The 13,836-nt window shown below is 41.1% G+C and overlaps 1 protein-coding gene across 2 annotated transcripts in view; it reads left to right on the forward strand.

Annotated features, from left to right (window-relative positions):
* The first annotated feature begins 431 nt into the window (after positions 1-431).
* The window catches only part of CSE1L (chromosome segregation 1 like), a 34,678-nt gene continuing 21,273 nt past the window's right edge, over positions 432-13,836 (forward strand). The window contains exons 1-3 of one of the 2 annotated variants that reach the window (XM_043480671.1): positions 432-573; positions 9,474-9,569; positions 11,835-11,977. In XM_043480671.1, the coding sequence (XP_043336606.1) occupies positions 9,479-9,569; positions 11,835-11,977 (234 nt within the window). In that variant the 5' untranslated portion in view covers positions 432-573; positions 9,474-9,478. Of the gene's footprint in view, positions 574-665; positions 794-9,473; positions 9,570-11,834; positions 11,978-13,836 lie in introns of those variants that run through there. The other variant, XM_043480673.1, reaches the window with a different exon arrangement.

The following is a 13,836-nucleotide window of genomic DNA, read 5'->3' on the forward strand; positions in this document are numbered from 1 at the left end:
GTCTCCTCTGGCCATCCCCTTGACAATCTACGTCACTGCCTGCCATATCACTGTCTTTCAATCTTCTCACAGCACTTATTAAATCTGAAAAGATCTTGTTTATTCCTTTCCTCTCTTTAAAACAAGTTCCACAAGGGGCAGAAAAGTTTTCTATCGGAGATGCTTTGGCCATGACTTTGGACAGTTCCTTCGATAGTTGTATAAAACCCACTAGATGCCTGACTCAAGCCCTGACATCAAAAGAGGGCACAATTCAGCGGACACACGCCGCATGTGTGCCCTTCTCAGAACCAGGAGAGGGATGCCCACTAGCGCGGTCAAAGAGCATTGCCGCGCGTGACGTCAGCCCCCTCAGAGCGGGGCCGTGATTGGTGATTGGAATCTGGGTGGAGCAGAGCGCCCTTGGCCCCGCCTCTTACTCGGCCCCGTGTACGCATGCGCCCCGGCCGCAGCCTCCCTGCCGCGCCATTTTGCCGGGGTTTGAATGTGAGGTGTGGAGCGGCGGTAGGAGTGGAGAGTGCCGGCTACAGTCCGAGACTGGGCTTCCCTTCTCCGTCCCCGCGTCCCCACGAGGTGAGGCGCAGGCCTGCACGGCCTGGTATCGGGGCCTCTCGGGACCGGGCTGGAGGAGGGTGGAGGCGCTCTCTGCGCTTCCGAACGCTGGGAAGCCAGGACCGCACCTCCGGGCGAGAGCGGAATATTGGCCGGTGTCTGGCGCAGCGCCCGGGGGCAGGGGCTTCGCCCTCGCGTCTCGCCTCCCCTGGCGGCATCCCAGGTCTGAGGTGCAGGTTCGGTAAGCAACCCCACCCCCGCCCGGGCCTGTGAGGAGCGAGGGCGGCCCGGGCGAGGCCTAACCCGTGCGGCACGAGCGCCCGCCTCTTCCTCCCCAGCGCCGCGCTGATTGGCCGCGCTCTCGGGGCGGCCTGCTCTCATTGGTCGCACCCGTGCGTCCGTTCTCGGCGCGCCCGACCGCCCGCAGCGTGAGGCGAGTGCGGCTGCGGGGCCTGGTCCGCTGCGGGGCGGGCGTGCGAGCCGCCGTCCAGGCCGTCGCCGCTACCCTGGACCTCCCTTTCCCGTTAGGGCGGCGGCGGTGGCGGAGCGCCACACCGCAGAGGGCTTCGGTCTCCGCTACTGTGAAACGGGCCCGGTGATCTCACTTCGCTGAGTTGCTCCTGAGGGTTAGACTGTGGTCTGTGCCCCCGAGGGGGTCCATGCACCTGTCGGGTGACCCAGGGTCCGCCTCTTGAGGAACACCTATGGTGTGGTAGTTCGGAGCATTGGGATTCAGCTTAGGAACGGGAAGGCCTGGATTCGTTTCCATATTTAACCCCTCCTTAGGGCTGGTCACTTCATCTCTCCGAGTTTCCACTTCCTCATCTGGAAAAGCGGGGTTGAAAACATCTACCTCGTAAAGTGGCTGCGGGTCCCCTGAGTTCCTACCCTGGTTTACCAAGCTCCGTCTGGGGTGACCGTTGTCCACCTCTCCCACCCACCTCTTCTCCTCCTTGACCACTGTAGCCATGCTGCTTACGTTTTCTTTTTCTTACATGTTCGGAGCGCATGTCCTCCAGAAAGCGTTCGGACGCGCCTTTCGTTTGCTTGGACATGCCAACAGCAGATCTTTGCAAGACTGGTTCCCTGTCCTCCAGGTTTCACTCACATTACTCGTTTTTTTGACCAACCTTTCAAAGGATCTCTTTCAACTAGTCACATCACTCTAGTTTTATTTACTTCATAGTTTTCTATTATGTTCTAGGACTTCCCTGGTGGGCCTGACGGTAAAGCGTCTGCCTACAATGCGGGATATCCGGGTTCGATCCCTGGGTCGGGAAGATCCCCTGGAGAAGGAACTAGCAACGCACTCTAGTACTCTTGCCTGGAAAAATCCCGTGGACAGAGAAGCATTCTAGGCTACTGTCTATGGGGTTGCAAAGAGTCAGACACGACTGAGCCACTTCAGTTTTTATCATGTTCTGGAAACATTAATAGTTTACTTGGTTATTGTTTTTTTCCAAATTTCAAAAGCCGGTACCTTGCCTGTCTTGCTGCTGTAAGCAGATGGCCAGTGCTTGCCACATGGTAGACGCACAAGTATTATTCCTTGAAATAATAATCCACGGAAAGGGACTTTTTACTCTTGGATTCTACAAGTGCTCTTTTTCTCCTCCTCTTGGACCACCATAGTGAAGAGTTTTGCCCTTTTTTGTGTGTCTCCGTTTTTCACATAATTCGTGGGACTGGATCTACCCAGCCTCTTACTTTTTTAAGACCCTGTATTTCTTTACACCAGTGCAGGAGAATTCTTTGTTCCCTTCTGTTTACTTTGATTTTTGCTGGTTGGGAGCTAGGATAGAGGAGAGCCATTTTCTGTAGAGTATTAGATAGGTTTGGGGGCAGTGCTCTACCTTTGGTATTAATTTGTTCCTTTATTCATTTAATAACTTGATAAATTCATTTAATCCACTTAATCGCTTTGAATACAGTGAAATTTATCTTTTTTGTCTCAAACAAAATGGACAGTTCCTTCCCTTGGGGAGCTTATATTCTAGTGGGGGAAAGAAACAAGATTACAAATAAATGACTTCAATAATTGCAGACAAGTGACAGATGAAGGCGACTTCCCTGAGGAGGTGGCATTTGAGCTGAGACCAGCTATGGAAAGATGAGGGAACAGATCATTCCAGGCAGAGAGAATAGATAGTACAAAGGGTTCAAGGAAAATCGAGCTTTCAGAGAGTAGCATGTGAAGGAACAGGTATCTAGAGGTCAGATCACGTGGGGCTTTGTAGACAATGTAAAAAATTTGGATCTACATCTCAATGGTACATTCCTGTGATTAGAAAGCAGAGGGTGGACTGAGGTGTTGCACTGTGTTCTTAATGTGTGTGTGTGCCAGATAGTTTTCATTTATTGGATCTCTCTCTGTTCCCCCAGATGTAGGGCCTCTGGAGTGGTTCTCTAATGCAGAGGAAATATCTTAAGGAAAAGGCATTCATCTTGGGTCAACTTACGTCACAGATGTCTGTGGTGGCCTTGGAAAGCAAAGCTTTTATTCCAAACGTCTTCATCTGTAATTGAGGACCTCTGAGAAGAGGCTCGACTTAGGTCCAGCCAGTCTTTCAACAAAAAGTCTGGCATAATTGATTTATTGTGGTACATAAATTAGTGTCCAACTCTTTGCAACCCCATGGACTGTAGAGTCTATGGAATTCTCCAGGCCAGAGTACTGGAGTAGGTAGCTGTTCCCTTCTTCAGGGGATCTTCTCAACCCAGGGATCTAACCCAGGTCTCCTGCATTGCAGGCAGACTCTTTACCAGTTGAGCCACCAGGGAAGCCCATTGTGGTACAAGTTTTTCATGCTTTTTTTTTTTTTTTTTCCATGCATTTTTTTGGTAGAAATTTCCAAAAATAGCTCAGTGGAAAAGTAAAGTATCACCCTTCATTTAAAGGCAAAAGTGAATTTTTTCATTTCTAGTTTGTCTTTAAAGTCAATAATGCTTTTTACATTTATATATTGCACATATTTCAGAATGTCAGTGTACCTCCACCTCTGGCAAATAAAGATAACTAGACCTTGATCTTGCTGATGCATTGTGAATACCTGTGGAGTATTCTCTAAAATTACCTGATTTGTCATATTTTCACTAATCAGGACTAAGCTTTGGATTTAGAGACACTGTCACTGAGGAGACAGAAAAGGGATTTTTTGACATTTAGTCCCTTAACATTAAAAATATAAGATTTATGTAGTATTTAACTTTTGGGGGTTGTAGCATGCATGTTTATATTCCTCCAGCACCAGCACCACCACACACGCGCGCACACACACACACACACACACACAGAGTTTTAGCACATGTTTATATTTCTTCACCATTGCGCGCGCACACAGACACAGTTTTAGCACACATGTTTATGTTCCTCCACCACCACCACCACCACACACACACAGTTTTCCCCCGATACACTTTGTTTTTTAAACCCTAGCACTTCAACTTCGTCATTTTGTGGGGGGTCACTGTGCCCTTAGAATCAGTTGTCTCCAGCTCTTCATATTTGTCAGTTGACTGAATAAATGTGAAGAATGATAGTGCTTTTTGATGGGGGAAAAAAAGATCAATAAAGGGTATGTAGCTTTTGAAAATAGTAGCACAAATACATAGTAGGTGCTCTTCACTGTTTTAAGAATCTGGGGAGATTACAGTGGACAAAACACACAGTCATTGCTTACAGTCTAATGGAAGGAGAAGCGTAGCAAACAAGAAAGCAGTTTATAGGCCTGATTAAGTTTACTTGGAAAAGCAGGATCAGAGATGAATGGAGAGTGACTGAGCTGGGTGCCGTTTTAGACAGGGTGGTCCAGGGCAGCATCTCAAAAAAGAAGAGACCCGAGTGAAGCAGGGAGTGAACTACAAAGCTCTCCAGGGGCAGAGCTGCCTAAGCAGAGGAGACAGTAAGTCCTAACTCCCAAAATAAGCACTGGCAAATATGAACAATAATACAGGATAACGTTCAAACTCCCATTTTCTTTGAAACATTTTTGAATGAACAGAAACTAATTATGTCAGTATGTTGGTCACTATTTATCTGACAGATATAACGTGAGTTCCTACATTATGTCAGGCTTGCTAATAACTGATGCTCAGAATAGTCTCCAATCCACACTGGATCCATGTTTTAGCTGGTTGACTGACATATTAGCTTATCCATTAGTTTATGCGCCAAATGCTTAGTGAATACTGTGTGCCAGGCAATGTTGAAGGTCCTGGGCTTCAGAGATGAGCAAGACCTACAAAGTCCCTGCCTCAGAGAGCTTACAAATAAGAGATAAAAAGTCAAAGATATCTCAGATGAGAATAAGTGCTGTGAACAGTGCGACAGGGATGAGGTAGATGATGGTTGTGGAAGGCTTTTTTGAGGAGTTGACAGTGGGCTGGATAGATGCCTGATGTCAAATTAGAAGGCAGGGTTATTACAGTCAGGGAGAACTCTCGTCTGGTTTGAGGAACAGAAGGCTTTGGTGGCTGAAACATAATCAGCAAGAAGAAAGCCGGAGATAAGGTTGACAGGTGCCAGCTTGCGTGGGACTCTGTCATGAAGAAAGTTAGTAAAATGCAGATTTATTAAGGAGTGTGTTTAAAATTTAAACTCAACAAAATAGGTTCAATTAACCTCTGTAATCCCCTAAACACACATGCTACCTTGTGTAAATCCCAAAAGGTAGAATAATTTGCATGTAGCAAAAACTGACTTTTTTTTTTTTAGCTCATACATACTGATGTAAACGGTTTTCCTTGGCAACAGCAAACTTTCATGTTTTCATAACAGATTCAGCATTTCAACACAAAAAAGAATGGGAAATAAATTGATTAAATCACTGCTTTCCGGCCTGTGTTCCGTAATAAAGTGGTTCTGTGGCCAGGCTCAGGGGGAAGCTCTGGAGTAAACAACGTTAAATGGGTAATTCACTCTTTGGTTCTTGAAGCTTTTAAAGTGCATCTCCAAAAGAGAGTGAATATGATGCATAGCATTTTCCAAACCTTTGGTGTAAGAAACAGGAAGAGTTGCTTCTCAGTAAGTTGTGTGTGTGGTTGAGTGGAACTTCATGTCCATAGCATGGTTTGCCCTGGATTAAAGGAAGTGAATATATAAGTGGTGGAGTCTACCGAATCAGCCAGCGTGTTTGCTTCCCTTGTGGTAAAAACGAGTGTGTTGAGAACACAGATAGCTTCAAAGATTGGTCTCCTTAGAAGGCCATGGTTTCTGGCTATGAAGGAGTACTCTTCACAACCTCAGCATTAGCTGTAGCCCTTTATAAAGCCTATTAATCATTTGTAATATATTAGATGTGGATTTTTTTGGTCAGTCATAGCATATTCTATGATTTATATTTAGTTTTAAGGTTTAAATATTTGAAAAGTTTTTTACTGAGATATAATTAAGATGTAACATTGTTAGGTGCACAACATAATGGTTTGATGTGTATATATTGTGAAATGATCACAATAAACCTAGTTAATTAACGTCCATCATCACACAAAGTTACAAATTTATTTGTCTTTTGTGTTCTGAACTGTTAGGATCTACTGTTCTAGTACCTTTGAAATATACAACACGCTGCTGTTAACTGGAGTCTGTGTGTTGGACATTGCATCCTCGTGATTTATATGTTTATTTCGTAACTGGAGGTTTGTACTTTTCTACCCACCTTCATCCATTTGCCCCTGCCATGCAGTCAACCACCAATCTGTTTGTGTTTTTTTAACCAGTCTGTTTGTTGTTGTTTTGCCATGCCCACACCAGTCTGTTTTTTTGTTGTTGTTTTGCCACACACCACAGTGTGTGGGACAGACGGAAGCCATGCCACCTGCATTGGTAGGCAGAGTCTTAGTCACTGGACCACTGAGGAAGTTCCCTGATCTGCTCTTTTTATCTATGATTTTTTGTTTTTAAGATTCCACATAGAAACATGATCATGTGGTATTTCATCTCAGTTCAGTTGCTCAGTCCTGTACAACTCTTTGCGAACCCATGGACTGTAGCATGCCAGGCTTCCCTGTCCATCACTTAACTCCAGGAGCTTACCCAAACTCATGTCCATCATGTCAGTGATGCCATCCAACCATCTCATCCTCTGCCGTCCCCTTCTCCTGCCTTCAGTCTTTACTAGCATGAGGGTCTTTTCCAATGAGTCAGTTCTTCGCATCAGGTGGCCAAAGTATTGGAGTTTCAGCTTCAGCATCAGTCCTTCCAATGAATATTCAGGACTGATTTCCTTTAGGATGGACTGGTTGGATCTCCTTGCAGTCCAAGGGACTCTCAAGAGTCTTCTCCAATACCACAGTTCAAAAGCATCAATTCTTCAGCGCTCAGCTTTCTTTATAGTCCAACTCTCACATCCATACATGACTACTGGAAAAACCATAGCCTTGACTAGACAAACCTTTGTTGGCAAAGTAATGTGTCAGCTTTTTAATATGCTATCTAGATTGGTCATAACTTTTCTTCCAAGGAGCAAGCATCTTAATTTCATGGCTGCAGTGATTTTAGAGCCCCCAAAAAAAGTCTGTCACTGTTTCCCCATCTATTTGCCATGAAGTGGTGGACAAGATGCCATGATCTTAGTTTTCTGAATGTTGTGTTTTAAGCCAGCTTTTTCACTCTCCTCTTTCACTTTCATCAAGAGGCTGTTTAGTTCTTTGCTTTCTGCCATAAGGGTGGTGTCATTTGCATATCTGAGGTTATTGATATTTCTCCTGGCAATCTTGATTTTAGTGTGTGCTTCATCCAGCCCAGCATTTTGCATGATGTATTCTGCGTATAAGTTAAATAAGCAGGGTGACAATATACAGCCTTGACGTCCTCCCTTCCTGATTTGGAACCAGTCTGTTGTTCCATGTCCAGTTCTAACTTGCTTTTTTTTTTTTTTTCCACTACAAAATCACTTTTTGTGGTTTATTGTAAAAGATCTAACTTGCTTTTTGACCTGCATACAGGTTTCTCAAGAGACAGAACAGGTGGTCTGGTATTCCCATCTTTTGAAGAATTTTCCACAGTTTGTTGTGATCCACACAGTCAAACCCTTTGGCATAGTCAATAAAGCAGAAGTAGATATTTTTTCTGGAATTCTCTTGCTTTTTCAATGATCCAGTGAATGTTGGCAATTTGATCTCTGGTTCCTCTGCCTTTTCTAAATCCAACTTGAACATCTGGAAGTTGATGGTTCATTTACTGTTGAAGCCTGGCTTGGCAAATGTTGAGCATTACTTTGCTAGCATGTGAAATGAGTGCAATTGTGTGGTATTTTGAACATTCTTTGGCATTGCCTTTCTTTGGGATTGGAATGAAAATTGACCTTTTCCAGTTCTGTGGCCACTGCTGAATTTTCCAAATTTGCTGGCATATTGAGTGCAGCACTTTCACAGCATCATCTTTTAGGATTTGAAATAGCTCAACTGGAATTCCATCACCTCCACTAGCTTTGTTCGTAGTATTTTTGCTTCCTAAGGCCCCTCCAGGATGTCTGGCTCTAGGTGAGTGATCACACCTTGGTGATTATCTGGGTCATGATCTTTTCTGTATACTTCTTTTGTGTACTCTTGTTACCTCTTCTTAATACCTTCTGCTTCTTTTAGGTCCATATTGTTTCTGTCCTTTATTCTGCCCATCTTTGCGTGAAATGGTCCCTGGTATCTCTAAGTTTCTTGAAGAGCTCTCTAGTCTGTGGTATTTATCATTTATTTCACTTAGTATACTGCCCTTAGGATCCATCCATCAAATGGCAGGGCTTTCCCTTTTTGTGTGTGGCTGGTTAATATTCCATTCTGTATGTATACTACATTGCATTATCCGTTGATGAATACTTAGGTTGCTTCCATGTGTTGACTGTTGTTAATAATGCTGCAGTGAACAGCAGTCAGCGGGAGTACAGATATCTCTTCCGGTTAGAATTTTCATTTCCTTCAGATAAATACCTCGAAGTGGAATAGCTGGAACATGTGGTAATTCTGTTTTTAATTTTTTGAGGAACCTCCATACTTTTCATAGTGGCTGCACCAATTTACATTCCCACCAACAGGGTACCAGCGTTTCCTTTTCTCCCCATCCTCGCCAAATGCTTGTTATTTCTTGTCTTTTTTATTATAGTCGTTCTAACAGGTGTGGGGTGATAATCTCATTGTGGTTTTGATTTGCATTCCCTTGTGTTTAGTGATGTTGAGCACCTTATCATATTTTCTTTGGAAAAATATCTATTCAGTTTTTCTGCCCATTTTTCAATTGGACTCTTTTTCTGAGTTGTATGAGTTTTTTGTTTGTTTGTTTGTTTTTAATTTTTTATGTTTTGGATATTAATTCTTTATCAGATATGATTTGCAAATATTTTTTCCTATTTAGTATGTTGCCTTTTCATTTTGTTGATGGTTTGCTTTGCTGTGCAGACATTTTTAGTTTGATGTCATTCCACTTGTTTATTTTTGCTTTGACTTAGATTTTGTGTGGAAAGTTGCTTTTTAATTATGACCGCAACTGTCACCTTATGAACCCCAAAATTATCTTCCCAGGTGCAGATTATCAGTATGTAGTTTGTTGTCAATACCTATGGCTGCATGTTCTACACAAAAGAATTTACTCTAGTTTCTTTAATCTCAGAACTCAATGGGATCCTTATTTTACTGCTTAAAAATTTTAATTTTTATTGTGGGGTTTTTAAAAAATCTAATAATTTGTCTTTTTAATCTTTAGTTTGTGACATGTTTCTTCTTCTGTATCTCAAAATTGTCTCATCTCTGATTCAAAAAAGCCCATCTTCTGGAACCTTGTCTTGGCTAAGAATAAGGCTTATAGGCGATACCCAAAGCATATCAAGTAGATGACTTTCAGAGAGGAGGACATCCATAATGTAAAATGATTCTCTTATGTGAATCCCTGTGTGTTCACGTGATAAATTACCCAAACCTCATTTTTGTTTTAGGCTCAATGGCAATGGAGCTCAGTGATGCGAATTTGCAAACACTAACAGAATATTTAAAGAAGACTCTTGATCCTGATCCTGCCATCAGGCGTCCAGGTAAGGTGAATAAATACTCTTTGTGGTTGACTTATTCTTTTTTTTTCTTTTTCTTTTTTTATTAGTTGGAGGCTAATTACTTTACAATATTGTAGTGGTTTTTGCCATACATTGACATGGATCAGCCATGGATTTACATGTGTTCCCCATCCTGAACCCCCCTCCTACCTCCCTCCCCTGATTTATTCTTTTTTTTTTTTTCCCCTGATTTATTCTTGAAGGATAGGTGAGAGAAACCTTTGTGCAATCTGTCTGTTTGTAAATTTTTAAAAAGAGATTAACACTTGAATTCTTAGGCATAGTTTATTTTTCATTTTCTGGCCTAAAGTGTTTAGATAGCTGCTTACAGCTGCTATAATATATGGTAGTGGATTTTTTCCTTGTTTGTTTGTTGTGTTTTTGTTTCTTGAGTAAAATAACTTTTATCCCTTTTGGGATAAAAAGGACTAGTAAGTTTAGGATGCTTTGTTCATTGACCTTCCTGAAAATCCCTACACCTTCCTGTTTTAGAGATATAATATGCAGAACATAAAGGTAAGAGTTAATTGCCTTAAAAGTGAGTAAGTGAATGAAACTAGGTAATCCCCATGTTGGGTTTGATTTAATTAATATTTTAAGACCTAGGGTTCCTCCTCTTCTCCTCCTCCCAGATTTGACCAGTTTTCATTAGAGATTTAGTGTAAGCTTAAAATTGCAAACTTGAATGCCTGTAGGAGTTGCACATGAAGGTAAAATGGTGGGGGGTGGGGTGCAGGCTGTGGGGTTAACTGCCTTGGTTAAGGGGCAGTTATTATTAATATTTGGAACCATCTAACTCGGGGGGATTCAAACCAGTCTTGCAAGATCAGATTTCCAGCTTTGCTTGAAAAATAAGGATACTTATATGAAGCGTTCTCATTTTTAAATGATATTGATTAACTTCAAAAACTTCTGAAATAACACACAAACCAAACAAACAATTTCTGGGGGCCACATGTGTCTCATGGGTAGTAAGCTCATGATCCTTGCTGTGAGCCATATTAACCAGAAATGCTCTTTATCTGCTTCTTCAGAATTTACTGATGTGCATTCTCATAAAGAGAATTTTGGAAGCACTCCGTGAAAACCCAGATGAATGTGTGCACATATGTGTTGTACATTATATATAGTAAATAGAATTATTTGTTTGTTATTTACATGTTAATGCATCCATCCTAGTCTAGAAGGGCCTTTGTGATTTCTGTGAGGGAATTTTCCTGTTAGTGCTTAAAGAAGTAATTTATTCTTGGATAAAAGGAAATTAATGGTTCTAGTCTTAGACTTCACCAGAAAGCCTCTGCCAACACTGTTTAATGAGAATTATTTTTAATAACTCTCTTTGTAAGGTGGAGGTGCTCTTGTTTTATGAATCCAGGACAAAATGTAGGAATAAATCGATGTTTCTAAGAAGAGTTGCAAACATAGATTTCACAGGGATTGCCGGATATGAAATATTGACCAACCAAATATTGAAGCAACCAAAGCCTTCTATAAAACCATATAAACCATAGTGTGTCCCCTCTTGAAAAATTTTTTTTAGTTCAGCATTCTTTATCTTTCAGTCTACCATTGTGTCACGTGGTAGACACAAAGCAGGGAGGATTTGAGGGTGGAAGTTATGTTTAGTTTGAAAAGAATACTGAGGACTAGTAGGATAGAATAAGGACTGGACTAAAACTTTTTCAGTGATGAAATCTGCTAGCTGTGTGATCTTTGACAAGCTTACTTAACCTCAGTGGCCTTGTCTTTAAAGTGAGGGTAATACTACCTACTTCTCTGGGTAGTCGTGACAACTTAACATATGTGAGTCAAACATCAGACCCATATGATTAATAATAATATATATTAAAATGAATCAACAAATTTAATCTTAATCACAGTCCTATAAAAGAAATGTCACTACCATTACGAATAGTACTAATAATAATCCTTCTGGAACAGGACAGGGTATGTGATTTTTTTGCCCTAAAGTTGCTTAATGTCTCTGAAAAGCAGATTCTCTTTCACATGAGGTGATCATCTGATCAGGCCACTTCATAGGTTTGTGAGATGAGTTATTGGTGAGTTAATGGATAGTAAAGTAAACTGAAAACCGAGATACTATATAAATTTAATGTAACATCATGTACAGTTCTAATCTTTCTATTTGTTGATGCTTCAGTCAGGAATATACATAGTTCACATATACATACAGTCATAAGATTTGGTTTTAATAACACATCTTCTAACATGGGAATTGTTTTCCAGCTGAGAAGTTTCTCGAATCTGTAGAAGGAAATCAGAACTACCCATTGTTGCTGTTAACATTACTAGAGAAGTCCCAGGATAATGTTATTAAAGTGTGTGCCTCTGTAACATTCAAGAACTATATTAAAAGAAATTGGAGAATTGTAAGTATTTTGTGAGTACCTAGTTTAAGACCCTTCATGTTTAAAAGATTTATATGGGCAGTGTTCCTGAGTGATTCAGATACAGTTTAAAGATGAAAAACAGGACCCTCCTCACCAAATGTTAAAAAGTCAAACCCAAAAACATACAAAAAGTGTAAAAATACCATAACCAAGTGAGATTTATCCCAAATATGCATGGCTGTTTCAGCATTCAAAAACCTATAGACTGAGAAAAGGTAAGTCACATTATTATTTCAATAGGTGCAGAAAAAGCCTATGTCAAAGTCCAACATCTATTCATGGTTAAAAACTCAGTAAATTTGGAATAGAGGGGGACATTCTCGGCATGATAAAGACTATGAAAAAGCTATAACTAATATACATAATGGTGAGAAACTTGAAACCTTCCCACTAAGATCAGGTGCAAAATAAGGTTGTCCCCTCTTGCCACTCCTTTGCAATATTTTGTTGCAAGGAGGTCCTTGATAATGTAGTAAGTAAGGGAGTATACCATTTGGGAAGGAAGATATTTTTAAAACTGTCTTTGTTCACACAAAGTTCCCATTTTATTTAAATTCATATTGATTGAGTGAACTTCATAATCCGGGCTGCTCGAGAGAGTGAGACTTAGTTTTAACCTCCAATTTGTGTTCTGTTATTGTTGTTTTGTTTTGTTTTTTTGTTTGGTCACGCCCTGTAGCATGTGGGATCTGAGGGATCAAACCCGTGCGTCCTGTATTGGGAGCATGGAATCTTTAACTGCTGGACCTGGAGGGAAGTCCCATGGTTGAAATTTAACTTTAGCTCTCCGCTGAAGAGACACTATGTGGAAAGTTACACAGTCTAAATGAATAATTGAAGCAGTTTCTATTGTGGACAAGGAAAAATTGCATAAAGCTGGAAAAACCACATTTTAAATAAATAAATATATATATATATATATACATATATATATATATATATAATGTGTATAATGCATTTGAAGTTTTTGACAAGGGATTTGTCCTATGTCTTGGATATGAAAATATTTTCTAATTATAAGGTGAATCTTAATATGCTGCAAGTTTATTGGGGGCTTTCCAGGTGGCTCAGTGGTAAAGAGTCTACCTGCCAAGCAGGAGATGCGGGTTCGATCCCTGGATCAGAAAGATCCCCTGGAGAAGGAAATGGCAGCCCACTGCAGTATCCTTGCCTGGGAAATGCCACGGACAGGAGCCTGGCCGGCTACCGTCCACGGGGTCACAAAGAGTTAGACATGACTTGGTGACTAAACTACCACCACTCCAGGGTGAATCTTACTGTGCTCTAAGTTTAATGATCAGTATAAAGTTATACATTGAGAAACAGAAACGGGTATTTTCCCTACCTTAGCTTTTGACAGAGGTTCTAAAATTGGGGGTGATTTTGCCCATCTGGGGATATTTAGAGATTTTTTGGTTGTCACTGGGGGTGGGGGGTGTTTCTGACAACCCGTGGGTAGAAGCCAAGGATACTGGTAACCAGCCTACAATGCACAAGAAAGACCCACAACTAAGATTTATCTGACCCAAAATGTCAGTAATGGCAAGGCTGAGGTAACCCTGGGTTAGGATAAAGAAAAAGGAATGTTTTTAGTAATAATAGTAATCACATTTAGAAGGTATTAAAGTTGACAGAAATGGTCAGTTTTTCTAAAAAATCAACTTGACATCTGCTTATTCATTGAGTCTTTTTTCTTCATTCCATAGAAGAATTTAAAAATAGTAAATACTGTTCTTGAGCTTCTGTAGTCAAGTGTTCTCACATGTGGTGAAGAAATGAGTTGGTGAATTTTAAGAATGTTTAAAAATCCACACGTCTACTTGTAGACTTTCAAGCCC

The sequence above is a fragment of the Cervus canadensis genome, chromosome 10 (genome assembly GCF_019320065.1).
Source record: "Cervus canadensis isolate Bull #8, Minnesota chromosome 10, ASM1932006v1, whole genome shotgun sequence".
In the NCBI taxonomy this organism is placed as follows: Eukaryota; Metazoa; Chordata; class Mammalia; order Artiodactyla; family Cervidae; genus Cervus; species Cervus canadensis.